General features: G+C 63.7%; 4 protein-coding genes across 9 annotated transcripts in view; all 4 read right to left on the reverse strand.

The window, feature by feature from the left end:
* Positions 1-1,070: 1,070 nt before the first annotated feature.
* Positions 1,071-6,406, reverse strand: LOXL4 (lysyl oxidase like 4). The gene is made up of 14 exons (XM_056352189.1): positions 6,116-6,406; positions 5,752-5,930; positions 5,388-5,599; positions 4,798-4,836; positions 4,442-4,673; positions 4,165-4,348; positions 3,741-3,895; positions 3,263-3,430; positions 2,895-3,057; positions 2,525-2,768; positions 2,154-2,269; positions 1,921-2,057; positions 1,626-1,737; positions 1,071-1,515 (listed from the first exon to the last, which is right to left on the reverse strand). The coding sequence occupies exons 1-14, from the start codon at positions 6,393-6,395 to the stop codon at positions 1,445-1,447; spliced, it is 2,292 nt and encodes a 763-aa protein (XP_056208164.1). The 5' UTR covers positions 6,396-6,406; the 3' UTR covers positions 1,071-1,444.
* A 2,963-nt stretch (positions 6,407-9,369) lies between these two features.
* PYROXD2 (pyridine nucleotide-disulphide oxidoreductase domain 2) lies at positions 9,370-15,109 on the reverse strand. 2 transcript variants are annotated; one of them, XM_056352574.1, is made up of 16 exons: positions 13,877-15,109; positions 13,452-13,471; positions 13,132-13,225; positions 12,980-13,053; positions 12,722-12,868; positions 12,428-12,581; positions 12,135-12,196; positions 11,924-12,021; positions 11,362-11,503; positions 11,147-11,281; positions 10,973-11,045; positions 10,706-10,862; positions 10,418-10,572; positions 10,153-10,259; positions 9,945-10,065; positions 9,370-9,731 (listed from the first exon to the last, which is right to left on the reverse strand). In XM_056352574.1, the coding sequence occupies exons 1-16, from the start codon at positions 14,220-14,222 to the stop codon at positions 9,652-9,654; spliced, it is 1,965 nt and encodes a 654-aa protein (XP_056208549.1). In that variant the 5' UTR covers positions 14,223-15,109; the 3' UTR covers positions 9,370-9,651. The 2 variants fall into 2 exon arrangements, with proteins under 2 accessions (XP_056208549.1, XP_056208548.1); XM_056352573.1 differs by having other exon boundaries at positions 11,147-11,293.
* A 136-nt stretch (positions 15,110-15,245) lies between these two features.
* On the reverse strand, positions 15,246-20,084 carry HPS1 (HPS1 biogenesis of lysosomal organelles complex 3 subunit 1). 5 transcript variants are annotated; one of them, XM_056352570.1, is made up of 18 exons: positions 19,864-20,082; positions 19,633-19,770; positions 19,417-19,559; positions 19,080-19,188; positions 18,743-18,903; positions 18,564-18,666; positions 18,360-18,464; positions 18,199-18,268; positions 18,022-18,089; positions 17,323-17,490; positions 17,072-17,251; positions 16,933-17,000; positions 16,679-16,801; positions 16,511-16,576; positions 16,175-16,319; positions 15,964-16,077; positions 15,757-15,839; positions 15,246-15,476 (listed from the first exon to the last, which is right to left on the reverse strand). In XM_056352570.1, the coding sequence occupies exons 1-18, from the start codon at positions 19,960-19,962 to the stop codon at positions 15,314-15,316; spliced, it is 2,106 nt and encodes a 701-aa protein (XP_056208545.1). In that variant the 5' UTR covers positions 19,963-20,082; the 3' UTR covers positions 15,246-15,313. The 5 variants fall into 5 exon arrangements, with proteins under 5 accessions (XP_056208545.1, XP_056208546.1, XP_056208543.1 ...); XM_056352571.1 differs by having other exon boundaries at positions 17,072-17,248; positions 19,864-20,081; XM_056352568.1 differs by having other exon boundaries at positions 18,360-18,467; positions 19,864-20,081.
* A 431-nt stretch (positions 20,085-20,515) lies between these two features.
* HPSE2 (heparanase 2 (inactive)) overlaps positions 20,516-26,119 on the reverse strand; it is a 111,977-nt gene continuing 106,373 nt past the window's right edge. Inside the window, exons 10-12 of the mRNA XM_056351831.1 lie at positions 22,634-22,779; positions 21,507-21,653; positions 20,516-21,424 (exon numbers count right to left, since the gene is read on the reverse strand). Coding sequence (XP_056207806.1) covers positions 21,259-21,424; positions 21,507-21,653; positions 22,634-22,779 — 459 coding nt within the window. The 3' untranslated portion in view covers positions 20,516-21,258. The remainder of the gene's footprint in view (positions 21,425-21,506; positions 21,654-22,633; positions 22,780-26,119) is intronic.

Here is a 26,119-nt window from a genome sequence, read left to right on the forward strand (position 1 = left end):
GGTTGTGACTGTGGTGCCCCAGCCTGTGTTGAAGGGCTTGTGTGGCTGTCCTGTGTCCTCTGGCTGTCCCCCAGCTTGGTGGCAGTGGAGCTGGTCATGACCCTGTGGTGGTGGCTGCCTGCCCCTGTGCCGGTGGTGCTGCCAGCTGGGAGCCATCTCAGCCACTGTGCCCAGCCGCTCGCAGCTTGGCTGGTGGAAATTTCAGGGCGTGAGGCTGCTCTCATGTGGAAGGCATCTTCCCAGCCATCCGGCATCCCTCGAACCCCAACTCTGGGCGGAGCGAGACTCCGCTGACACCGTCTCTTGCCACAGCCTCAGGCCACCCCAGTGTGTCACCACTGTCCCCAGCGGCTCGTTCATGTGCAGGGACCATGACGTGTGGGTGCAGCCTGTCCTGTCCTGTGCCGACGTAGGTGCTGGCAGCCCCCCACCCCAGGCTGGTGCCTGCAAGCGAGGTAGGGACAGGCATAGGTGTGCAAGGAGAGGGGTGGCACCGCCTGGTAGCTGGCTCACGGGGAGCTAGGCAGTACAGAGCGTGGGTTGGTGGCATTCCCATTTATTTGCCTTTACTGAAAAAAAAAAAAAGCTAGAAACCACAGGAGGAAGGAAACACAGAGAGCAAGGGCACGGTGTTTCTACCCTGTGCCCAGGAGCAAGGGCTTCGAGGGCAGAGCAGCCCCATCACTGCTCCCAGAGCTGAGGAACTGCCAGGGCAGCCTGGAAAGCCCAGCACGACGGCTGCAGCCGCGGTGGCCGGTGGGCTGGCTGCCGGCCCATGCTGCCACAGAGCTGGCTGGGTCCCTTTATGTGCACAGGGTCAACCAGTTCAGGGACAGGGTGCCCTGACCAGTGGGGACTGCTGGTGGCAAGCCAGAGCCACTTGGCACTGCCCACATGCAGGCAGCTGGGGGGCTGGTGGCAAAGGGGGAACACTGCCTGGCTGGGGCCACATTGCCTAGACCAGGGTCAGTCCCAGCTGGGGACTGACTTCATGATCCTGGTGGGGAAGAGAGCAGGGGATGTTGTCGTTGATAAGGGGGTACCCCCCCTCCCATAGCACAGCACCTGACTCCCATTGCACAGCATCTTTATTGAGGACAGGACTGGTGTACAGGTGGCAGTGGCTGGGGCCTGTCCTGAGTCTGCTGGGGCAGAGGGGGCCAGGCAGGCTGAGGTAGTCATCCTGGGGGGCACCAGAGCCACACAGGTGGGTGCTGCTGTGGTACCTGGGCCCCTCTCACAGGTCCCGTTGGCAGCACGGGGCTGGGCACCCCTGGGCACTCCCTGCTGGCCTTGGTGCTCATCTCCGTCCTCTGCAGCAGCATCAATAAATACAAAAGTCTTTGAGTCCCTGAGCTCAGTCTGGTGCTGCCGGAGTGCAGGGGCTGGGGCACAGGAGGCAGGCTGTCCCCCATGCTGCTGGGAGTGTGCTGACGCTGGGGGGTCACACAAGGTTGTTGGCCAGGCGCTCCCGTCGCTCCAGATCGCTCACCACGTCTGCACCATAGGCATCACCTGGGGAGAGCGACAGTGTGTGGGGGTGTGTGTGAGGACACAGGACCTGCAGCACGTCCAGCCCCATCACTTCCCCCTGCCCTGCCCCCTATGCTCCCATCCCTCCATACTCGTGTGGCAGCTGTGCATCCAGATGCGTTGCCCGTCGTACTTGCACTGGCACCGCATCACATTGTTGGAGAAGTCTGACTCAGCCACCTCATGCTTGGGGTTCACAACCACCTGGGGAGGGCAAGAGGCAGGGCTGGGGGCACTGCTGCCATGCCTTCTCCAGGCAGGGCTGTGGCACGCACAGTGGGGTGCAGAGAAGCACCCCAATGTGCAGGGTGAGGGGTGCCCATGAAGTGTGTCCCCCAGCCCTGAGCTCTGATGGCTCGGTGTGCCCCACCTCTCTGTCCCCCGTACCTGGAAGGTGTAGCTGCCCGGCAGCACATCGGTGATGTCAATCCACTGGCAGTCGATGTCATGGCGGTAGGTGTCCCAGCACCCCACGCTCACTCCCTGCTCCCCAAAGTTGGCGCAGGCGAAGCGTCTCTGCAGCCCTGTGGGAGGGAGGGGAGATGAGGGAGGGCGCAGGCAGAGCCCCCCTTGGGGACCAGGGTGGGAGGTTCACTGGCAGCTCTGCTGCTGACACCTACCTGCAGGGCAGTTGGTGTCCTCCAGGCAAAAGCTGGCTTTGTGCCCTTCGGCCACCTTGGAGCCGTTGAGCGTCAGCAGGTCATAGTGGGTGAAGACCTCAATGCTGTGGAAGTGCCTGTGGGGACAGGGGCTGAGCACAGGGCCAGCGCCTGGCTGGGGACCATGTGGCAGCCCAGCTGGGAGCGGGCAGCACCCAGAGGCTCTGAGCAAATTACAGCCTTGAAGCCAAATAAAGCCATAATGACAGTGCCAGCGTGGACACCACTAATTACCCCAGGCGGGCCAGTTTCTGCAGGATGGGTGCCACCATGCCCTGCCTGACCTGGGGAAGGGGCAGCTCCCTGCCAGCCCCTGCCCACGGGCCACTCACCGGTGGCACTGGTGCCAGGTCCAGGCGTGGCGCCCCATCTTGGGTCGGAAATCAGCTCTGCCCAGGTTGTGGATCTGGGAGGAGAAGCGGAGGAGGCGGCGGTGGCCGTAGGGCCAGTGCATGTGGTCGGCGGAGCGGGAGAGGCAGTGCTCCTCGTGGGCGCAGTACAGCAGCTCCAGTGGCCGGTCCTCCAGGTAGGCTGTCTCCTGCACCAGCTGGGCATTCATCACTAGGTCCGGGGCGTCTGGCATGGAGGGGATCAGCAGGGATGGAGCAGGTGATCCCCACCCCACATAGCTCCCCCTGCTATCTGTGCCAAGAGAACTGGGATCCCTCTCCCAGTGGTACCCCTTGGGCTCCTGGTACTCACGGGTGGTGCAGGTGACCCCTGCTGAGAAGCGTCCCCCGCCGCTGGGGCAGTGGACGGGGCCGTGGCGCTGGCACTGCTGGAGGGCCAGCTCAGTGCCGGCACAGCGCACCCCGCTCATCACCACCTGGGTGGCATCAGGGCTGCCTGCCCAGTACCAGGTCTCCTGGGCAGAGGAGGAGCACAGCACTTGGACCAGCCCTCGCACCCCCTGCCAGCACCCACCCCGCCTCCCCTGCCCACTCCCTTCCCCCCGCACTGCCACCATGGCTTGTCCCTCCAGGCTGTCCCATCCCAGAGCCCCTGGCCACCCCATGCCCACACCACATCCCGTAGGACCCCTCACAGTCGCAGGCTGGGACCCTGCTCACCTGGAGGGCATGGCTGGCAAAGCCCAGCCCTAGCTGCCTGCAGACGACCATGGCCTCGTTCAGTCCCCACTGGGCACCACACACTGAGCCCCACTGCAGCTGCCCCTGCACTGGCACCAGCACCTCCACCACACCCTCCTCGGGGCTGCGGCCCCCAGCCAGCCGCACCTGCAGGCAAAGAGAGGCTGAGACAGAGCATGGGGCAGACCCCCCAGCACTCCCACCCAGCGCTGCAATGGAGCAGACAGCTCCATGCATCCAGCTGAACATCTGCCCCACCTTCCTCTTTGTCATCACAAGAACACTTTTGCCACTGGCTCATCCTGCAGATCCCTATCAGCATGCTGCTGTGTCCCTCTGTCCTCTGGGCCACCCCAGGGCTGCTCTGAACATCCAAGTTGGGCACAGAGCTTGCGGGGCAGGGGCTGTGCAATAGGGCCGGAGCTCCACAGGCCCTGGGGAGGAGACAGGGGCTCACCTGGCTCTGGAAGTCCATGTGGGGCACGTTGCAGCGGACAGCAGCATCAGCCTCATGCTGGCACCCACTTTGCTCAGCCTCCTGGAAGCGGCACTCACCCAGGGAGCGCTCATGGCCAGTGCACCGTACCTCGCTCATGTGGATGGGCCCCAGGCCTGAAGAAGAGAGGTGGTCAGCATCCCCTGCTCTGTGTCCATCCTGGAGCAGGGAGGACCCCCACCTTCCTTCCCCCAGTCTGGGTGTTCCCTATGGGAACGGGGCTGCGCGTGGCAGGAGCAGCCAGGGCAGCCTCATCCCAGGGCGGGCTGCAGCTGCCTGGACATCCCAGGATGCTCTGGCAGCACCCAGTATACCGGGGGTTTTCCCCATCGTGCCACTCCAAACTCAGTGGCACCCTGAGTCCCTGCCATGCCGCCCACCTCACCTTGGCCCATCTGGGCTCCCACTAGGGCCTGCTTTGCCGTCCCGTAGCCCAGCTGCCGGCACACCACGCTGGCTGCGGCCAGGTCCCACTGCTTGTCACACACGGTGCCCCACTGCCCACGGCGCAGCACCTCCACCCGGCCCTCGCCTGCATGGGTGCCTGCTCGCAGCCGCACCGGGAGCGCCTGGGCACGGGGGGCAGCCAGTCAGCGTTCCCAGGGCACGGCCACCCACCTGCACCACAGGCACCAGTGCAAGCACTGGACGGGGTGTGGGGCTGTGCTGGGGCTCACCTTTCCCGGGGAGGTCTTGCTCCTGCCCTTGCCTGTGCCCTTCTGGAAGGCACGGCCGGGGAGGCAGCTGACAATGGCGTGCATGCCACGGGGGCAGGCATGCTGGCGGGGGGCCAGCGGGGCCACCTGCGTGGGGCAACTGGCCAGGTGGGGCTCTGTGCCCTGGCACCGCACCCTGTGGACCCAGAAGCTGTTCTTCTGGCTGAGTGTCTTCAGGCTGCCAAGGGAGAGGAGCAGAGGCCAGTGTCAGCTCGGGCACCAGAGACTCTCCCCCACCCAACACCTGTGCTGGGTGTCCAACCAGGGTGCCCCTACCCACCCTGCCCAGAGCTGAGCCCTACCTGGAGTTGGGGTCCTTCAGCTTCATGTTCCAGAGCTTCCTGCAGGTGTACAGAGCTGGGAGGTTGGTGGGGCCCATGCCAACCCTTCAGGTCTTCAGACCCCACCACCACATCATCTCTTCCCTCCCCAGCACCCCGTGGCAGGACCTGGAGCCATGGGGTCCTCCCACAGCATGGCAGGGTGAAGAAAGGTCCTCTCCCCACTGGCAATTACCATGTCAAGCCCAGCTATGTCATGTGTCCTGGCGGGACTGTAGGACTCCTGGCATCGGCAGGGACTCATTATGGGCTGTATTTATAGCCCCAGCCTGAGGTGGGGGTGGAGGAGCAAAGGACTACTTGCCTCTCCTCTCCTTCCTCCCATGCTTTGCCAGCCACAGCTGGTGACCTTCCTCACAATCCCCTGGCTGCTGCCAAGCCCAGTCCTGCCCCTCATTGAGGCCCCAAGAAGGGGACGCAGGCATGGCCAGGCCGCACCAGCACCCTGCACACCCACCCAACCCTTCAGTCTCCTGCCCTTACGGAGTGTCCAGCCAGGCACCCTGCCCCATGAGCCACACAGCAGCAATGCGGGTCTCCTGCATCCCTACCGATAGAAGCTGGTGTCGATGTGCTTCTCCTGGGGGAAGCCCAGCATCCCGCAGACAACACGGCTGTTATTCCTGGTCCAGCCAGCGTCGCACACCTGCCTCCAGCGCCCGTTGTGCTTCACTTCCACGGCACCCTCCGTCACCGGCATGCTCACCTTGGCCCGTGCCAGAATGGGCTTGAGCCGCACCTCCTCCAGGCTCAGCCTTGGCACCTGCTGCAGTGGGCACAGGGGTGGCCATGTGGACTCCAGCATCATGGGCAGGGTGTTCAGGATGGGGACAAGGGGAAAGGTCAGAGGGATGTGCTCCAGTCTCCCTGGTGTACCCTGCTGGGCACACGGGAACCCCATGGCCCCCAACTCACCTCTCCCAGGTGACCAGAGGTGGTGGCCTGGGGGGGGCTGCCGGGCAGGCGCTGTCCTGAGCACACCACACCAGCGTCCTCACCATGGTGGCAGTCGCTGGTGCCCCAGCCATTGTGGACGCACTCTGCCAGGGAGCCCTCGCTGCCCCCACACCGCACATTGTCCAGCCAGATGGGGCCTGGGGACACGTACACAGGGCTGGGGGTCACCACTGGGGGGGTCTCCATTTCCCTCCCCAGCACCACAGGCCCCATCCAGTGCCCCTCACAGGCTGCCCGCACCCACAGCCCCCCCGCACAGGCTCACCCAGCACGCTGCCCTCGCTGGGACCCGCTGCCCCCTCATTCCCCAGCTGCCCCCTACCTTCCCCTCGGCCGTAGGTGGCACTGTGGGTCCAGGTGATAGCCGTGGTGTAGCCCAGCTGCCGGCAGGCGACGGTGGCCGCGTGGAAGTCAAAGCCATCGTCGCAGATGGTGCCCCAGCGGCCCTGGTACAGCACCTCCAGCCGGCCCTCCCCAGCCGGTCCCCGTGGCCCTGCCAGCCGCAGTTGCACCGGGGCTGGGTCCTGCCCGCTGGGGGCCATCCAGCACAGCAGCAGCACCAGTAGCAGCAGGATGGGGCTTGTGCCAGCTGGTGTCACCATCGTGGTTCTGGGAGTGGGATTCCTGGGGACAGCCCAACACTGAGCCCTTGGGGACCCTGGCAGGGTGGCGAGTGCTGCTGCAGCCTCCCCTGTGCCCCAGGAGCTGGGCGATGGTGGAGGGCTATCATGCCCCCTTGCACAGCGGTGACATCCCTGTCCCCGTGCTGCGGGGGATGCAGGAGCTGGTCCCTGCCATGCACAGCTTGCAGCATCTGCCATCCCGGGGCTCAGCCCCAGCCCCACATCCACCTGCCCCTTGCCAGGGTGACCCAGCTCTGACACAGCACCCCCAGGCACCCACAGCCCCGTGCTCAGCCCTGGCTGCCAACCGCTGTGGGCAGCCCCACGGACACTGCTCTGCCCCACGCCTGGGGCCGCTGGTGGGAGTCCGATAGATCCTGCCTTTACCCCCCACCTGAAACCTGCCACTGGACACCGGGGTCCCCTCCTCACCCTGCACACAGCCCTTGTCCCACATCACCCCGTGTCTCCCCCTGCATCCCCACGCAGAGCACTAGTGGGGTTGCTGCCTCCCACTCCAGGTGCCCAGACCCCCCCAGCCCAGGGCCATCCCCAGCACTCACCCTGGCCTGGGTGACGGTGCAGGACAGGCAGTAGCGTGGGGCAGGCAGTGGTGAGGGACGCGGTGCTGGCTCACGCTGGCCTCCAGCAGCTCTCCTGCTGCCGAGCACCGCCTGCCGCTGCTTTTATGGTGCAGCGGAGTGGGCTGCCCCGGGTGGGGGCCCATGCTGCCCAGCCCAGCCCCGGCTCCCCCCCGCACCGTGCCTGGAGCCCAGCCCTGCACCGTGCCTGCCCCTCGCCTCATCTTCCTCTGCCACCCTGGGGCAAACCTGCCCCTCCCTCTCCCCCCCAGCTTGGGAGGTCCAAGCACCTCTGGGATAGCCCCAGCACCTCTGGGATAGCCCCCACATGCTGTGAGCCTGGACCCCACTCAGAATGAACTCAATACCCTCAGTCAGGTTTGTCCCCTGCCTCCAGCGCTGCCGCACCATGGGGCTGGCCCCCAGCCAGGCACAGCACGTGCTTTCTGGGGGTGATGAACTGCCACACCGGGGGCACCTCAAAAGGACACCCCTCACCCCTTCCCACCTCACACAGCAGCTCAAGTGGGCATGGAGGCATGGGGTGCCTGGGGGTGCTGCAATGTGGCTAGGACTTGGGGGGCACATTGATCAGGGAGGAGGTGGGATGGCTCTGGGAGCCCAGAACAGGGTTGTCCTGGATCTTGGGGCATCACCTAGGTCACCCCTGAGCCAGGCTAGCTACAGGGGTCCCTGGGCACAGCCCTCCTCCGTGGGATGTGGAGATGGGGGATGCCCTCCCCTCGACCTGCCCCAGGAGCAACCTCTGGCTTGGGGTGCTGCCAGTCCCCGGGGCACCCCACTGCCCACACACCCCGCCGTGCCACGCCGTGGGACATGGATAAACAGGAAGCCCTGTGCCCTCGCCGTGGCCAGGAGCCGGCCAGGAATGTGCCGGTGGCCACCGGGCTGTTTGTTTAGAGTCAAAGCAGCTGGTTCCTGCCGGGAGGAGCCAGGATCAACACGGCCGGGAATAGCCCGTGAGCTCATCGCCACGTCCCATGGGAGCCTCTAGCACCCCTGAGCATGCAGGAGTGCATGGCCCTGGGACCCCCTTACAGGGCACCCTTGTCCCAGCTCTATGCTCCAGCTGGGCTCAGGGCACATGCTGGAGCCTCTCCTGTGGTGGGGTCCCTGGCCAGCCCCAACATGGGGACCACAGAAAGCCCTGGGGAAGGGCAGGTCTGGGACAGGCAGCAAATCCCATGACTCACTTGTGCCTCGACTTTTTTGGACTTAAATTACCCAAGTGTGAGGCTATGAGTGCCCCCTGAACCCTCCCATGGCAGAAGCTGGCAGGGGTGCAGGGCAGGCAGGTGCTGGGTCCCACTCCCAGCTCTGCCTCTGCTCCTGGGGGCAGCAAGAGGGTGGCGGGGGCAGGGGAAAGTCCAGTGGGCTCTCCCACACCTGGGACCTGCCATCCTCAACCTGCAGCAGTGGAGCCACAGTGTCCTGCCGCTCAGTGTGACCCTGGCAGACTGGAGGTGTCCGCTCTTGTCGTCATCCCCCTCGGGGTTCAGGGGGTGCCAGCACCTGCAACCCGGGCAGCCAGCAAAACCAGTCTAAAAATACCGCTGCTGGCAGCAGGGCAGCCCCGTGCGCGGGAAGCTGTGGGCAGCAGGGTGGGCGTGCGGGGCTATTCTCAGAGGGCTGCGGGACTATTCCTGGCTGGTCAATATTGATTCAGCCAGCTCAGGTGCAACAGCTCAGCCTGGCAGCACCGTATTTAGGGCCCGGCGGGAGGTGAGGCGGGCAGCTGAATTGGGAGCATTGTCTGGGGGAGGAAGAGGGCAGGGAGAGGATGTGAGCTCTGTAATCTGCAGCAAGCGGCTGCCGGCAGCAGCCTGGGCGAGGGGCACACCCCGGGCCCGCCACCGGCTGACGGGTGGCCAGCGAGAGCTGCAGGGCTGCACGGAGCATCTGCCCTGGGGATGGAGAGATGGGGCCTGAACGTGTGCAGGCAGGTCCTGGCAGGAATGGGGGGTGTGGGGGGTGTGCAGGGCACAGGGGGCAGCTGTGGGGACCTGGCTCCTGCAGTCTCTGAGCTGCTGGACACACTGCTGCTGAGGGCCACGGAGACAGAGGACAGCGGGGGGCTCCAGCTCTTGAGCAGCTCCTCGGTTCCCTGCTTGTTCCAGGCACCTTGGGGCGGTCCTGGCCAGCCCAGAGCTGGGTGGCTTCAGCCAAATAGCCCCACATCAGTAAGCGGAGGAGAGGTCCCATTCACTGCTCCGGGACATACCTGTCCCCTCTGGCAGCTCCCCCAGGGCTGCACCACCAGCCACAGTGCAGATGGCACAGTGCAGCCCCCCCACGCTAGCCTGTTGGGAGCTGCACAAAGAGCCAAAAACCACAGCAAAAATGCTCAAGACACAGCCCCAGCCAGGGTTTATTTCTACAGGTGCAGGCAGGAGCCGAGCGAGGCTTGCCATGGCTGCCCAAGGCTGGGCTGCAGTGGGCTGGGAGCAGTCACGTATTCAAGGTGATGGTAGCAGCTGGGAGCACAAGAGACCCTGCCTGCCTGCACCCCCCAGCTCCCAGGGGATGCTGCTGTCCTACCGTGCCTGGGAAGGAAGTGGGGGACAGGCAGGGCTTTGCCTGGAGTCAGCATGACTCACTACAACCACAAACCTCCACAGGCAAAGTTGTTGTCACTACTGCCATCGCAGGCGCCTGAAGTCCTCGAGGGCCACCTGGGCGGCATTGCGTCCTGCTGCTCCCATCACTCCTCCTCCTGCAAAACAAGAAATGCGAAGTGGTGGGCAGCTCCAGCCCCAGGAGATGGGGCCCAGGGCTGTACCCATGGAGCTGCCCCACCTCCCTGCTCATGCGAGAGCAGAGAGGGGAGTGGACACCCCCAACCCATGCTGCCCTTGCACCTCTTCCACATGCCCCTGCCCTCCTCCTGCAGTCCCCCAGGAGGGTCCTGTCTCCCAGCCCCACTCACCAGGGTGGGCTCCACTTCCACACAGGTACAAGCCAGGAACTGGGGACCGGTAGCCCGAATAGGATGGTGCTGGCCGGGCAAAGTACAGCTGGTCCAGAGACATCCCTCCATGGAAGATGTTCTGCAAGAAGAGCTCTATGTGAGCTGGCTGTGCCTTCCAGAGCTGGCACCAGAGTGATGCTCAGAGCTGAGCCCTGATGGTACTCACTCCACCAGGAAGCCCGAAGATCCTCTCCAGGTCCGGTGGCGTCAGGATGTCCCTGCCAATGACGGATGCCTTGAACCCTGGGGCATAGGCTTCGATGCAGTCAAACACTAGAGAGGGATGGAGGGACTGGCAGACAGCCTGGGGGGACATGGTGGCTGGCCCCTGAGCAGCTCCAGGGCAGCTCTGCCCACAGACAGGGACCAGCACTCCTGGTACCTGGGTCCAGCGTGCATTATGTGCCCATGTCTGCATATGCATTACATACCCGTGTCTGCGTATGCATTTTTGGCCTGCTCATCCCAGGGCTGCCCGCCTGCCAGCACAGAGGGGGTGTACTGGGTGAAGAGGGACACAACATGGCAGCCCTGTGGGGCCAGCCCTGGGTCCAGTGCCGAGGGGATGCAGAGCTCGATCATGGGCCTGGGGGAGCAAGACACCAGCTGGGCAGGCAGGGGGGGACCCAGCCACCCCAAGCCTCTTCCCCCAGCACCAGCCACCACAGCTGTCCTGCCCCTTCCCCAGTGCACCGGGGTGTGCCAGTACAGGCTCCTACCTGCTGGAGGGGCGCCCATGGGTGGCCTCAGTGAAGGCCTGGTGCAGAAGGTGGGTGCCCTCGCAGTTGAGGTGGATGGAGCACTGGTGGTGGGGCAGGGGACGGCCATCGCGGGCATTGGGGACAGCCAGGAAGCTGGGCAGCCGATCCACTGCCACTAGGTGTGGGAGGTGGGGACCGGGGAAGCAGGGTGCAGCCTGTTGCTGAGCCTGGCACCAGTGTCCTTCCAGAGGGGACAGTGGTGAAGGTCGTCCCATCAGTACCTACCATTGATCTTGGTGACAGGGGAGCGCGTGTCAGTCTGCCGGATCCGCTGGACAAAATCCTTTGGCAGCTGTTCCTGAGGTGGGAGACACCGTTGCAGAGTCTGGCCGTGAGGAGACAGCATGGCCGGCAGGACACGGCCACGCAAAGCCCCCAGCAGCCCCATGCCCCCCATACCTGGGGGACAAGCTCCAGGAAGGTGATCTGGGGGGAGGCATTGGACAGCACCACTTTGCTCCTCACCTCTGTTCCATCCTGCAGCAGGACGCCCTGCGCCTGCCCGTCCTTGCCCAGCACCACATGGCACACCATCTGGGGATGGGACTTCACCAAGAGCATCCCTGCTGCCCACAGGATAGCCAGGCAGCTGCCTGCACCCAGACACCCCATACCTTTTCAGCAAAGATGTGGGCTCCCCGAGCAGCTGCCGCACAGGCGATGGCTTGAGACAGGGCCCCCATCCCACCAGCCACGTAGCCCCAGGCACCCCGCCGTCCCTCCAGCTCACCCATCACATGGTGCAACAGCACGTACCTGTGTTGGCAGGATCCCAGGTTAGCTGCTGGCCAAGGGGACAGGTCTGTCCCCTGCATGGGCATAGTGGGGATGGTGCCACAGCCCCCATAGATGGGACCACACCAGCTCATAGGACATCCAGCTCAGTTGCAGTGAGCACCCACTGGCCAGAACTTGACCTGCCTTGGGGCAAGTGTCCAAACAGCAAAGGTGCAGGTGGAGACCACTCAGGAGAGCCACATGGCAGGGATGGGGGGCAGCCCCTTGCCTAGCCCCAACCCCTGAGCCACTCTGGCAAGGCTGAGCAGGCAGTGGGAGGGAGAGGCAGCAGAGCAGGGAATGGGGTATTGGGGCACAGCAGAGCCAAGGAGCTGCGGGCACGGAGGATGACACGGGGGAACGGTGCAGCTACGAGCCCTGGGTGGAAGGGACCCTCACCCGCTGCCAGGAGTGTGGGGGCTGGCCATGGCTCCAATCACCGCATCAGTAGCCAGAGTTGCCTTCAGCGGCTCTGACTCAAACCACTGATCCAGGATCTGGCCCAGGAGAAAAAGAGAGCACCAGGTTTGGGATGGGGGACTGCCGCAGCATCCTCACAGGTAGGCAGTGAGGCAGCCAGCGGCTGCACGCTGCTACTGCTGGCACTCACCTTGGAGATGGGGGCTGTGAGCACCTCGTAATAGCGGGGCAGCTGCTGCCCCAGTGCCAGCCCTGGGGATGGAGAGGTGGTGTGAGACCTGCATGGCTGTTCTAGGGCTGGCTGCCTGTGCCTGGCTGGGTTTGGGGGTCAGGTGGCATGACAAAGGTGGACAAGCCTGTCAGAGCCTGCCAGCCCAGGCTTCTGAGGAGCCTATGCCCTAGGAAGGGGCAGCTCTGCATCACCCGCCCCAGATGCAGGCAAACACCCAATGCCACTGGGGTCCCCTGGCATCCCAGATGTACCTGACCGCAGCAGGGGCTGCAGGGCTCGCAGGGCCCTGAGCCGCTGGAACAGAGAACCCTGCCCCAGGGCAGCGGTATCCACTGGCGGGGCATCCAGCAGCGGGTCAAGGGCAGACACCAAGCCCCCCATGAACGCCTCATACTCAGGGTAAGCCTGAAAGGGGGCAGAAGGGGACAACAGGTACTGTGCCATAGTGGGTGCAATGGCTACCCTACCCAGGAGCACCCCTGCCACTCCATGGGCAGGGCAGCCCCTTGGGGGCTTTGCTGTGCTGGGTGCTGCCCCTGAGGTACCTGGGCATCCTTCTCAGAGAACTGAGCAATCTGCCGCTGGGTCTGGGCCATGTCATGCCCCAGCAGGAGGGAGCGGGGGGGTCTCCTGCCCTCCAACACTGGGGTGAAGGAGTAGGGGTCCCGTGGGAGCACCCTCAGACCGTGCCGCTGCAAGACAGGGATGGCAGAACCCAGCCTGCAGGGACAGCCTGGCAGCGGGCTCACCCTGCCAGCGTGTCAGGAGGTGCCAGCAGCCTGGCGAGGGATCGGTGCCGGTACCTGCAGCTCCAGCTCAGCATAGATCTGCGGCCGCAGCAGGCTGAGCAGGTACGATGCCCGGGAGAACTTGAAGCCTAGAAGACGTGGTGTGGTGGGGGATGTCTGTGCCCAGGGCTGGCCAGGGCTGGGGGACAGGTGGTGTGCAGTGTTACCTGGCACGATCTCCTCCGTGACGGCTGCACCACCCAGCACGTGGCGTTTCTCCAGCACAGCCGTGCGCACCCCTGCCCGTTGTAGGTAGGCAGCCTGCAGGGAGCATGACATCACACTGCCCGTCCCTCCAGGTGGGACATGTCCTCATTGCCCCGACAGTGCCTCAATCACCAGGGAGGGCTCCACTCCCCACAGCCCTGTGGGAGCCCCCCAATCCCACAGGCACTGCCAACAACACCCTCCCTTGCCCACGGCGCAGACCCTCCCTGATCCCCCGCCTCCACACAGAAGAGAGCAGCACCCCACTCTCGGTACTCACTGCCACCAGCCCGTTGTGCCCTGCAAGGAGAGAGGGAGATGAGTCAAGCCCAGTGTTGGGGCAGTCCTACAGCACAGGGCACCCTGCCATGCCTGGGGCGCAGGGCTGCCACAACCACCCAAACAATAGGGTTCTGGACATGGGGATAGAGGTGACTAGGAGCACCCTCTCCTGTCCCTACAGCCCTGGCCCTAATGGTGCAGAGAAAGGTGACAGAGGTGCTCAAGGCAGATGCCCTGCACACCGAGGGGCTGCAACATGCGCTCAGCCATGCCAGACCCTTACATCCTCCCTGGCACAAGGAGCATGCTGGAGGGCTGCAACATGCCCAGCACCACTGTAGTCCCCACCTGGCTACTACAGGGCAGCTGGGGGTCCCCACCGGCTGCCCACAGCCCAGCACTGGCTCCCTCACCCTGTATTACCTGCCCCAATCACCACTGCATCGTACTCCCGCTGTAGCCGGCCTGCAGCCCCAGCATGGGCCAGCCGCGCGCCCAGCAGCCCTGGGGACAGATGCCAGCCGCACAGGCAGCAGGACGGGCAGCCCATGCCCAGTCTTGCTCGGAGCCCAGCTGCCATCGCCACACAGTGCCCAGCCATGGCTGCCCAGCACCCAGCAAGCTGGACTTTGCTTTCACAGTGGAACTTTTCCCAGGGCTTCCAGGCACGGGGAGGGGCCGGGGGGGGCCAAGGCAGGGGACGCCTTGGTGCAGGGCCAGACACCGTGTCCCAGCACTTGCAGGGAGGCTGGGCAGGCCAAGGGTGCATGCTGAGTGCTGCCCTGCCAGGGGCACTGCCAACAGCAAGCTGCTAAGCCTGGCAGAGCTTTGCTGAGGGCTTGCAGGTGGGCAGACCAGCCCCAGTGCTGAGAAGGTGCCAGGGTCAGATCCTGCCTGGTGCTCAGCAGGATGCCAGGTGCTCCCCAGCCTGTATCCCAGGAAGGTGCTGGGAAGGTGGACGGGGGCCTGAGAGTCCCCTCAGCTCCTGTTCCACTCCAGGGAGAACCTGGGGGCGTGTGGCTGGAGTGATGAGCCAACAAGCACTGTAGGACAGGGGGAGCTTTGCCCTCCTCGAGCAGGAAAGCCCCAAGCACAGCCCTGAAAGCAGTGGGAAAAGAGGCAGCTTGGGAGCGAGCTTGGCCCCAAACCAAGCAGGACAGGGCAAAGGCTCTGCCATGGTCCAGTGCTCTCCAGACCGCCATCCCCACCCTCTGTGAGCAGCACTAGCGATGACAGGCAGTGGCTGCCAGTCCCTTGGGGCTGGCCCCATCCCCAGCTGTGCCTGGAGGGGTTTGCATGTGCACAGAGCCCAGCTGTGCCTGGGAAACACATAAGCTGCCTCAGCTTCACCCAGTTCACAGCTGAGCTCAGCCCTGTGGCTGACTGGTACAGGGGAACCCACGTGTGGGGAATGGGGTGCAGGACGGGCTGCACCTCCCCAGAGCCTGCCAAACCCCCAAGGGCCCTGAACCCCACATTTGGGGATGAGGGGAAAGGGGGACATACCCTGGACCATTCCTCCACACAAGTTTGGCTACACCATTTTTGTTTTCTGGCCAAAACTTGGCAGTGATGCCAAGCCAATGCTATAAATCCTGCTTTGGAAACGCACTTTTCAGCAAGACGGTGATTTGCCAACAACCTCTCAGCCCCACTCTCTGCTCATCCCCAGAGGCTGCTGGCTGCCAGCAAAGCCCACAGGGAGTGGGAAGGGGGCAGCACCAGCCCCAGCCGGGCTGGAGGATGAGAAGGCTGCCTGTAGGCACAGCTGACAGCACACAGACACCAAGGAAGCAGTCCAGGTGCCAGGAACACGCACACACCCACTTTAATCCTGGCCCCGAGGTGGCTGAAGACAGCTCAGAGCAGGGGGATGCGGGAGGGCTCCCAGAGCCGCCGGGCCAAATCGCAGGCCTGCTGGACCACCAGCTCTGAGGGGATGATACCCAGGTGCACAGTCAGCAGCTCATAGCACTTCACCACCTCTGCCTGATGGTTCTTGCTGTAGTAACGCAGCAGCTTCCTGGGGAGGAGAAGACAGGGCTCAGCAGGCACAGTGCAGACTGGCATTCCCTTTCTAACCACCTTCCCCCTATAAAGTCCCTGGCAAGGACACAGCACCCATCCAGTGGCATGACCGTAGCACCAGGCTGGGGAGATGGGCTGGTGCAACCCCAGTGACACCACAGCACTGATACCATGCTGCAGTGACAGCCCAACAAGGACAGCACCATGCATGGGGACCCCTGTGCCAGCACAGCCGGGGGCCCTGGTGCCAAACTGTAGGGCTGGGGACTGCTCACCTGTAGTAGTCTCCTGCCAGCATCCCAATGGGAGCAGAATCATCGGAGAGAACTGGCACCTCCATCACCTCCAGCTTGTAGCCCTGGGGAGAGAAGACAGTAGAAGGCATGAGCAGGGAAGGGACCGTTGAGGAGCTGGAGCTGTACCTGTACCTACATCCCTGCTCCCTGGGGAGCAGGGCTCAGCCCCTTCCTGGTCCCACATACCAGCTCGTTCTCAAACCAGAGGAAGTAGGAGCAGCAGTAGTCACCATCCTGCAGCATGAGTGTGGTGTAGCCCTTCTGTAAGTACCGCCGGGCCAGCGTGATCAGGGACCAGACCTGGGGAACAATGGGCACTTGAGGCCTGCGCAAAAACCCCTCCAACTGTCACCCGCTCCTGTGGCTCCCATCCCACCCCTAGGCCCATGAGCAGTACCTTCCTCTTGATGAAGGTGGCCAGGGGGGCCTTGCCCAGCTCTGAGCTGGACTTCTCTGTCACACTGAGTGATGGTGCCATCATCTGCCCAGCCGTGCGGTCCACATAGATGAAGTGCACCAGGCCCGGAAAGTCCTCTAGGTACGTGGGGTGGGTTAAGGGTGTCCAACAACTTTGGTGCCCTTCCAGGACAGCCCCTGAGCTTTGGGGAAACCTGCTTCGCCCACCACACCCCTTGAGCCCAGTGCTGTGGATGCAAGGTCCCACTCCCACCTCTGCTACCCCCTTGGGGACCCTTCCTTGCCAGGCTGAGTTCCCAGCCACAGGGACGGGTATGACACCATGGTGATATTGCGCCTGCTCTTCACCAGCAGAAAGTCCCGCCAGTCCAGCAGCTTCTCCCTGCCGAGAAAAGGCACAGTGTGGGGCTGGGACCCCCCAAGCCCCAGCACAGCTGGGTGTGGGGCAGCACCACGGGGATGCCGGCCACCCCCATGCACTCACCTCATCAGCTTCTGGGCACGGTCCCGCAGTCCCTGGGACAGGCTGTGGCTGGTGGAGGCCAGGAAGAGCTGGCGGTACACAGAGCATAGCTGCCGCTTCACGTTGGCCACTGCCTGCAGCAGCCTGAGCCGGGAGACAGGGACAGTGTCGAGTTTGGCCCGGGGTCCCCAGGGTAGCAGGGACAGCCATCTGCCCCCAGGCTTAGAAAGGCCCCTGCCTGCCCTGGAGACTTTTTCTGGCCATCCCATACTCACTCCAGGGAGCTCCCAGGCTCACTTCGGGAAAATATCTTGCTCTTGAACTCCACCCAGCTGTTCTGCAACTAGAGAGAGACAAGGCTCAGCATCAGGCTGCAAGGCCAGGGGTACAGGGTCCTCACATCCTCACTCCCACCTGGATGGCCTGCCCGCTCAGCTTCTTCACAAATTTGTCCATGCGCTGCCGCAGCTCGGCCAGGAATGGGTAGGAGCGTGGGGCTCCCGCCTCCAGCCCCTCTTCGAGTTTCCTCTCCAGCACCAAGAAACCATCTAGCAGCTGGTACAAGGTGATGGCTACCTGGGTTGTGGGGCCCTGCTGGGGATGGGAAAGGTCAGTCAGCCAGGATCCAGCCCGACATCGCTTCCTTCACCTTAGAGGCAGCTCACCTTGGTCAGGAGGATGAGGGAGATGCCTGGCCAGAGCGGGAGGCAGTACATGGTGTGCGGCAGCAAGGGGCAGTAACCTTCCCGCAGGTTGGCATCCAGGAAGATCCTTCTGGGGTTTGAAGCTTCAGGGACCAGAGGCCCCAAGGTCTGGAGCAAGTCCTCTGCCATCTGGGGAGAGAGAGGAGATGCTCAGCCCGCTGTGGGGATGAGAAGCCTGCACCAAGCCAGGATGCTCTGGAGGGACACAGCCATGCCCTGAAAGCTGCAACTGGGCACGACTGAGCCAAGGGATAGCAGCAAAGGGGAAGCCGCTTGCAAAGACACAGGTTGTAAATGCCCTACACTGAGGCTAGCACTTGCAGAGAGTGTGTAAGGCTCTGCGACATCCATCAGGGAACAACCCAGAAAGGCCAGAGGCAGCAGAGGGAGACACCAGACTGCTCTGAGGCAGCCTCAGCCCCTCTGTGCTGACAGCTCTGGACAGGGAGACTGTAAGTAATGCCTCAGAGAGGGTGGTCAGAGCTGTCACTGTTAGGTACACCATGGGGGATGCAGAGCACATCCCCAGTTCTAGAGCCTGGGGCACCGACAGCCACAGCACAGCAAGAGATGAGTGATGAGGACCAGAGACTGCAAAGAGCAGCAGGACAAGCTGAGGAGGTGTGGAGCTGGGAGGGACTGCCAGGACCCCTTGCTCACCTGGACATCTGCAGCATCTGCCTCCCCAGTGCCAAGGATCTCAGCACCCTCCGACCAGCTCTCGCTGCCTGCAGGAAGCACAGCAGGTCACCCTCCCCGCCAGCTCCCCATGCAGCCCTGGAGCCTCTGCTGGGCTGGGAGGCACGGGGCAGGGCTGCTGCCTGGCTGGGCACTCACCCGTGCTGTGCCTGCCCGGGGAGGGCTCGGGTGTGTAGTAGACCTCAGGCATGGAGAGATCGTCTGTGTCCTGCCAGCAAGAACTGCTCGGTCAGTGATGGGAGTGATGCAGGCAGCCCAGCCAACATCCCACCCTGCAGTTCCTGATCCCAGGGCCTCACCTGGTCATCCGAGTCCTTCTCTGCAGTTCCATGGGAGCCAAGGCCACTCATGGGGATGCTCTCGCTTCTCTTGGGTCCCTGGGAGAGCACCTTCCCTGCCACAGGCTTCTGAAACAAGGGAAAAAATATTAAGCCCTGGCCATCAAGGCATCACCCCACAGGGGCACCTCGACCCACTGCCCCCCATACTCTGCTCTGGAGCACCTGGGGACTGAGCTCCTCCTCAGCGCTCTGGCTGGGGTAGAGGTCCTGCACCAGGAGGATGAGGACGAGCAGGTCTGCAGGGCGGATGGAGCTGGCATTGCGGCTGTGGGCCAGAGAAGGGAAGGGTCATCCGGGAGGGGGAGCGGCTGCCTTGGGGAGGGTGGTGGGGCCAGGTGTACCTGGAGTAGAAGGCCAGCAACTTGGTGTGCACCAGGAGGAAGGCATGACCCACCTCATCCCCGCCACGCTCAGGGCTGGTGTTGATGTGCTGCACCACCTGCCGCTCCAGGAACTCGATGCACTGCTCGCACAGCTGAGGGTGGATCAGCCGCTCCACAGCCTGGGGTGCAGGTCGGAGGGAGGACTGCTGAGCCTCCCCAGATCCAGTCATGCAGCCCCAGGGGCAAGTCTGGGCTTCTCTGGCCCAGAGCCTTGCCTTTCCCACATCCCGGGACTCCAAGCAGCTTCACAGCCCTGGGACGCCCCGAAAGCAAGGGACACCCCAGGGCATGGTACCTCCACTGCAAAGCTCTGGTCCTCCTCCCGCAGGTGGCTGTAGGTCTCCAGCAGGCCCCGCAGCAGGCTCCAGACATGCTCCCGCTGCTCCGAATCGGCCGGCCGCAGCCTGCGATGAGCCACAGCATGTGAGCCGAGAGCCAGCTGGCACCTCCCGGCTGGGGCGGGCACCCCAAAACCCAGCTGCAGCCCAGCGGCCAGGGTGTCCTGCTGCAAAGGGGGGGGTCCCAGCTCAGAGACACCTACTCCCACCCGCCGGGGCTGCATGAAGGCATCGCCTGGCAGCTGCCTGGGCACCCCGGCGTGCCAGCCCGTGCGGGCGGCCGTGCCCACTCACTCCTTGCGGATGAGGTGGGAGTCAAGCGTGACGAGGCCACAGTGAGCCTCCACCAAGCGCCGCAGCACGAACAGCGTCCGGCGCAGGTCGTCCTCGCTCTCCGTCCCGTCGCCGTTCACCGCGATGTACAGGCAGTCCCCGAACTGCAACCGGCAGCGAGGTCAGGTGGGGACCGGCCGCGCTGCCCCGGTCCCCGGTCCCCGGTGCCGGCCCTACCATGTGCAGAACGTGGAGATGCCGCCCGTGCTCGGTCGCGAAGCAGGTGTAGGTGTCGGCGAGCTTCTCCAGCAGCGCGGCGCAGGAGATGATGAGGGGGGCGAAGAGGGTGTTGAGGCTGTCCTCCAGCGCCGGGCCCTGCAGGACACGCTCCCGGGTCAGCGTCCACGCACGGCCGCGCACCTCCTCCCCGCACCCGCACCCGCGCCGCCCCGTCCCGTCCCGCCCCACCTGCCCGGCGTGGGGCGGCCGCAGCCGGCGGAGGAAGGCGGCATCGGCCCAGTAGAAGAGCAGCTCGGCCGCGGTGCTGGCGATCAGGACGCACCGCATGGCCCGGCCCGGCGGAGGGGGGCACCGGGACCACGCGGCTCCGCCCGCCACGCGCCGCTTCCTGCTGCGCCGCGCGTGACCGCCGCGCCCACGCGCGCAGCGCCCCCGGCGGCCCGGCGCGGCCCTGCACCGCCGCACCCCGTCCGCCCGCTCCCGCTCCCGGCCCGCCCCGCGGCCGCTCCCGCCCCGCCTGCCCCGCTCCCGCTTCCGCCCCGCTCCCGGCTCCGCCCCGTTCCGCTCCCGCCGCGCCTGCCCCGCTCCCGCTCCCAGCCCGCTGCTGCGCGCTCCCGGCCCACCTGCCCCGCTTCTGCCCCACTCCCGCTTCCGGACCCGCTCCCGGGGCTGCTCCCGCTACCGGCCCCACCCTGCTCCGCTGCCGCTCCCACTCCGCCTGCCCTGCTCCCGCTTCCGGCTCCGCTCCCGCTCCGGCTCTGCCCCGCTCCCGGCCCGGCCCCGCCCCGCTCCCGCTCCGGTTCCCGGGCCTCCTGTCCTGCTCCCGCTCCCGTCCCGCTCCCGCCCGGCCCCGACTCGTGGCGGAAAGGACACGCCGGCGCCGTTGACAGCCCAACTTTATTACACCTCCGGTAGCGTCTCGGCGCGTCCCGGCTGCTCCTGCCCGCGGCACCGCCCCTCTCCCGGGCAGGACACACTCACGGCCCCGGGGGGCCCCGCCGCTCCGCTCCGGGCCGTATCATTTAACTATCCACATCTCCAGCCGCGGACCCTCGAGCCCCCCGGCCCGCGGCAGAGACCGGCGCCCCTTCTCCCGGCCCGCCCTGCCCGCAGCATCCCCGCGCCGGTCCCGACCGGGCTGGCGGCAGCAGAGGGAGCTGCTTCCATGCGCTTGCTGCACCGGCAGCGCTGCCCGCCGCCCGGGAAGGTGCGGAGGAAAAGGGGGACCCGGCTGCCGGAGGGGTCACCCTGAGGGGCAGAGGGACAAGGGGGCTGCCCATCGTGGGCTGTACCGGGGCTCAGCACCCCAGCCCTCCCCAGCAGCCGGTGGGCACCGGACCCGGGTGCTTCTCGCAGCTTGTGGGACAGATTGCGGCAGGCCCTGCAAATTCACCCTCGCACCGCTCTGGCAGGGTGGTGGCCAGGCCAAGTGGAGCTCGGTGGCCACAGGGTAGGAGAGGGTGCCAAACCGGAGGACATCCAGGGCATGAGGACAAGGGCATGGTGTGGTGCCTGCCCGATGTGGCCCTGCTGCGAGGCTGTGCAGGCTGCCGAGGAGGCAGCGCGTTCCTGGGAGTGCGTGGGGACAGGAGCGGGGCCGGTGGGTCCATTCTGGGCTGCGGGCTATCGGTACCGGCAGGCCAGCGCGTTTACGTTCTTCACCACATAGAAGCTCATGGTTAGTGGGGGGATGACCAGGGTGCGGCCGGCCCGCAGCGGACGAGGCTTCAGCTCAGGGAGGGTCCCATCATCCACCATGGCCAGTGGCTGCCCGTTGAGCTGGACCGACCTGTGGGACCAGGAGAGGGTTGGGGTAGTGGTATCGAGGACAGGGTGGCAGCGACAGCCCCAGCCACCAGCACTGCACTTACTTGGAGTGGAGCCCATCCTTGCCATAGGGCTGCAGAAGGTACTGGTGTACAATCTTATCCCGCAGCGTTCCTGCCAATTTGATTTTCTTCCGGGAGCGATGTAGGTTGATGATATAAAGGGTGATGGACCCCCGGACGTAGTTGTGGCTGCAAAGGGAAGAGTGGAAGCTGAGGGCAGCACTGGCAAGTCCCTGGGAGCGTCACCGCCAAGAAGGGGGTTGGGGGTTTCTGCAAGCACTGGCCTCATGCAGCCATCCAGAGAGGATGTCATCATCCCAGCTGCCCCTTTCCATAGGGAGATGCCACGTCGCCATCACAAAGCCTGGCTCCTTGATGACAACTTTCCAGCCTCCCCCCTCCTCAGCCAGGGGTGGCACAGCTCAAGAGAGTGTCGCGGGGGGGTGGTGGTGTGGTCTCGGGACAGCCCCCCCAGCCCTTTGCAAGAAAGGTGCCAAGACGGAGGGGAGCTCTGTGCACGGGTGGCAGCTGCCCTCGCTGCCCCGGGCACCTAACTGACAGGTCCAGACACTGATCCTCTGTCCCTGCCTAATCAGGCAGCCCCAAACAAAGGCTATAAAGCACTTTGCACCTGTCAGTTACTGGACAAGGTTTCCTACCGAGCTGGAGGCATGTTGAAAGCATCTGGACTGTGTAAAGAAACAGTCTCTCCTCCTCCACAATAGCAACTTGTGTCTGCAGAGGAGGTGGCCACCCCCCCGGCTTGCTGGGGCGCTTTCAAAGACCTTATCAGCGAAACAATAACCAGGCCGGGCTCCCCGGCAGCGCAGCCCGGCGCGTAACCCGACCGACCGGGGGCCCCTCGTGTGAAATCCACCCCCTTGATCTCTGCTGCTGGGGCTGCCTGGCCGCCGCTGCACCAGCCCCAGCCGGCCCCGTTCCCAGGCAGAGCTTGCCGTGACTTTCATCGGAGGCATCACCATTCCTGCGTGTTCCCTCCGCTGCGACAGTGGCCAGAGCGGCACCCGAGCGAGTCCCCTGGGAAGCCAACCTGCCTTGCCGGAGCCAAACCCTGGGCTCCTGCCCCAGCATGTCCTTGATGGTCCCCATCTCCCGGGGGTCCTGTTTATCACCTTCCTGCAGCCCCCTGCCTCCCTCGCTCTGCTTACTTGTGGTAGCTGGTGCAGTGGGCGTAAATGCGGAGCTTGTCACGGATGACCCTGCCAGGCCGGGGTTTCCTCTGCAGACCAGCCACATGGATCGCCAGCACCTTGGGACCGATGAGGCGCTTGTAGAGCAAGGACAGCCAGTAGTCCTGGGGGGCAGAGCGGACAGTCAGCAGCACAACAGTCCCCCCGACTCACAGCGAGAATGGGCAGGACAGGCTGGCATCCCTGCCTACAACCTAGCAAAACTTTGGCTGTTGGGGTGAAAATGTTGTGTGCCAGATGTCTGCTTCAGGGTGACTTTTTTTGCGTAGTCCAAGCCAAAACAGCATCGCTGCCTGTGCTGAGAGACACCGATATCCTCTAAAGGAGCCCAGAGGGTGGGGAGTGGCATAGACGCCCTTGCACGTTCCCACAAACCTGCACATAGCTATGCCATGGACTTGTGCACCAGCTCCAGCTGATGCATATGGAATGGTGATGTCTCTGGAGCATGCAGGTCACCCCCTACCCTACCCTTTACATGGGGCTGGAGCACATCAGAGCTCTCCCGTGTTCGCCAGCTCTGTTCATGGCACACTGGCTTTGGTGACTGCCGAGGGTGCTCCACTTCCTAGAGGAATTTCACCTGTTTTAAAGCCTCCTGTGAAGTTAAGCACCCATGAACACAGTACAGGGAAGCCAAGCACTCAAGAAACACAAAACATTCAGCCCCTGCACACATGCGTTAATGATGCAGCCTTTAATTACGTCACCACATACTACTTTTTCCCGCAGGGCACAGCCTCGCTTCGCACACAGGATGGGCCCCAAGCCCCGGGGAGGGCCGTGAGGCTGTGCAGTGATGGAGGCTGCTGCCGGCAGGGCCCCCCACTCATCCGCTGCAGAAGCTGGGAGGTGTGTGGTAAATGAAGCAGGGTTGTGGGAAGGGAAAGGGCAGGCTCAGGCACTTGCCTGCTGTTCTGCCCTGCTGTTGCTCTGGGCACCCTAGGTGATGCCAGGGAGACAGAGCCTCTCACACTGCTTCTCTGGGTGCTGCCTGTGGGTGTGCTGGGCACTGCCTGGGTGCTGGGGCACTTTCACACACACCAGCACCCTGGATAAGCCCCCTCTGCACAACCCAGACCAGTTGCCCCAGAGGGACCACGTGCCCCATCCCCATCTGCAATGTTGAATGCCAGCAGCGACGGTCACGCTGGCACCAGGGACTGCTCTGCCTGGCAGTGTCTGACCCACACAGCGAGGAGGGCTGCTGATGTGGAAAGGAGCATGGATCAAACACCTCGTGGCTCTGCACACTGCCTGGGTAGGCACAAGGAAAGCCCTACATGGCCAGAATAGCACCCAGAAGGGGCCTGCCACCTAAAAGGGCATGTAGTGGGGAATGGGGTCTCTAGGGCCCCAGGCTACAGGACTAGACGGGCAGACAGAAGCACAGATACCCCATACAGGTACAGGTAGCCACCCTGTGCATGGGAAGCCCTCACACAGCCCCTGATTAACATGCATTTTGGATGGAGAGGCCAGCAGATGAAACACAGCAGCGCTGCAGCAGCCACCGGCACAAGGCAAATACCCACTGGCCAGACCAGACTGCCAGCCCCGTCTCCTCTCCAGCTCCACTCAGCAGAAGCTGACCGGTTCCAGCAGTGCTGGGCTGACCTAACAAAGGGAGATCCAAACCCACTTCCCACTTTCTGGTTAAGCTGTTACCACAGTGCTGGAGAAAAAGCCGCCTTCCACTCTCCTCTCACTGCTCCCAGCCAAAAACCATGGGACTTTGTGCCACACCAGCCTGATAACTGCTTCCCCTGCAAACACCAGCCCTCAGCGGAGACACGAAGGTGAAGGGAGAGGCTTGTGCACACCAAGGAGGCTCAGCCCACGAGGCCGAAGCTCCCAGGAAGGATGAGCTGCAGCTGCTTGATCCCACGGACATGTGTGTCCCCAGAGATGTGCACTGTCCCTGTCCCGGTCCCTGCTGGCTGGCGGTACTTCCCTCACCCTGGGGATGTCCCTGTGCCATGCTGCAGGGGCTGTGCCAGCCCACCTTGCTCAGGCTCATGGCAGGTGGGAGCAGCCATGCCCAGCACACTGCCGGCTCCCCAGTGAGCCACGCCAATTATCAGGCATCATTAGATGAGTAATTACTTGAGTTCACGGTGAGGCCAAAGGTGAGCACAGATTACAGGATTTAGCCCCACGGTCGTGAGTTGAAAATAAATGAGTTCAGTGCCCCGAGCTACCCATCAGCTCAGGCTCTTAGGGCTTTCTAGCAGCTCCCCTGGGGTTTCCCACCTATTCTCCTTATTTCCACTGAGGAGATGCTGCTTTTGCCCGCAAGTTATGGAAGTGATAGAGGCCAGAGACTTCGTGGCTACCCTCAAAATTTCATTGTGAGTCTCAAGAGCTGTTATGCAGGGGCCTCGCGATGGCCACGTCCTGATGAGGAGCTGGCGCCAGCAGCTCCACATCCACCCCTCTGGGCAGGGCAGTCCCCCAGGGGTTTCCTGCTTCAGCACTGGTGTCCATCTGCTCCCAAGGCTCAGCAGCAGCAAGATTTGCAATGTGGGGGCACAGGGAGCTGCCAGCCCCACAACCTGCCCCAGCTGCTGCCAAATCTCGTGTCTCAGCATACACTTTTCCCAAGGGTGCCTTGGCAAACCCTGCTTCCCTGCAGAGCTGGGGGAGCTGAGCCTGGGGCTCCTGCTGAGGCAGCTCACAGGCAGAGCTGTGCTGTCCAGCTTCTCCTGGGCTGGGCACAAGGACATATGCTTGTCTTTCTGGGAAGCATTGGCCATGTTTTGAGGGCTTCTGATCCAGCTAAGATTACACAGCTTTTCTAAGAAAAATCATGAGATAGGTAGGGCAGTCAGCAGTGATGCAAGACGAGCTATTGTGCAAAGTGTGAGATGACCACGGCTGAGCATTCAGTATTTTGGCTCAGGCAATGCTCCCAGGGCAGTGCAGGGACCAACCTCTCCCTCCAGCATCTGCAGGAGGTGAGGGGACAGCAGTGATTTTACCTTGCCTTGCTGGCAAGGCTAACTCTGAAGTCTCCATTTTCAGGAGGATGTGGAAGTACCAAAGAGAGTTCAAAGGAGGGCCAGAAAATGACGAGGCTGGAAAAGGAGTCATCAGCACCGGCCTCAAGGCACTTAAGCTCTTCGGCTTACTGCAGGGAAGCACTGAAGACAGCTGCAGCTTTTCGCATCATCACAAGTCCGCTTGCGGCAGAGGCCAAAATCATGTTACTTGCAATAAATTACCAGGAGCTGGTGACACCAAGCTTTTCAATGATGAATCCATCATGCACCTAGCATGACTGAAACAAACCCACCAGGTGTGGGCATTTCTCCAGCTGGGTTGGTGTTCTGGGCCTGCTCCTACCACTGGCATGAGTGAAACCCAGATACAATCACACCGAGGCTGCTGGGCACCTGTAGCCACTGGCTCCTGTTCGAATGGTGACCAGCTTGGGAAGCAGTT

Source organism: Falco biarmicus, chromosome 9 (assembly GCF_023638135.1).
Source record: "Falco biarmicus isolate bFalBia1 chromosome 9, bFalBia1.pri, whole genome shotgun sequence".
NCBI lineage: Eukaryota > Metazoa > Chordata > Aves > Falconiformes > Falconidae > Falco > Falco biarmicus.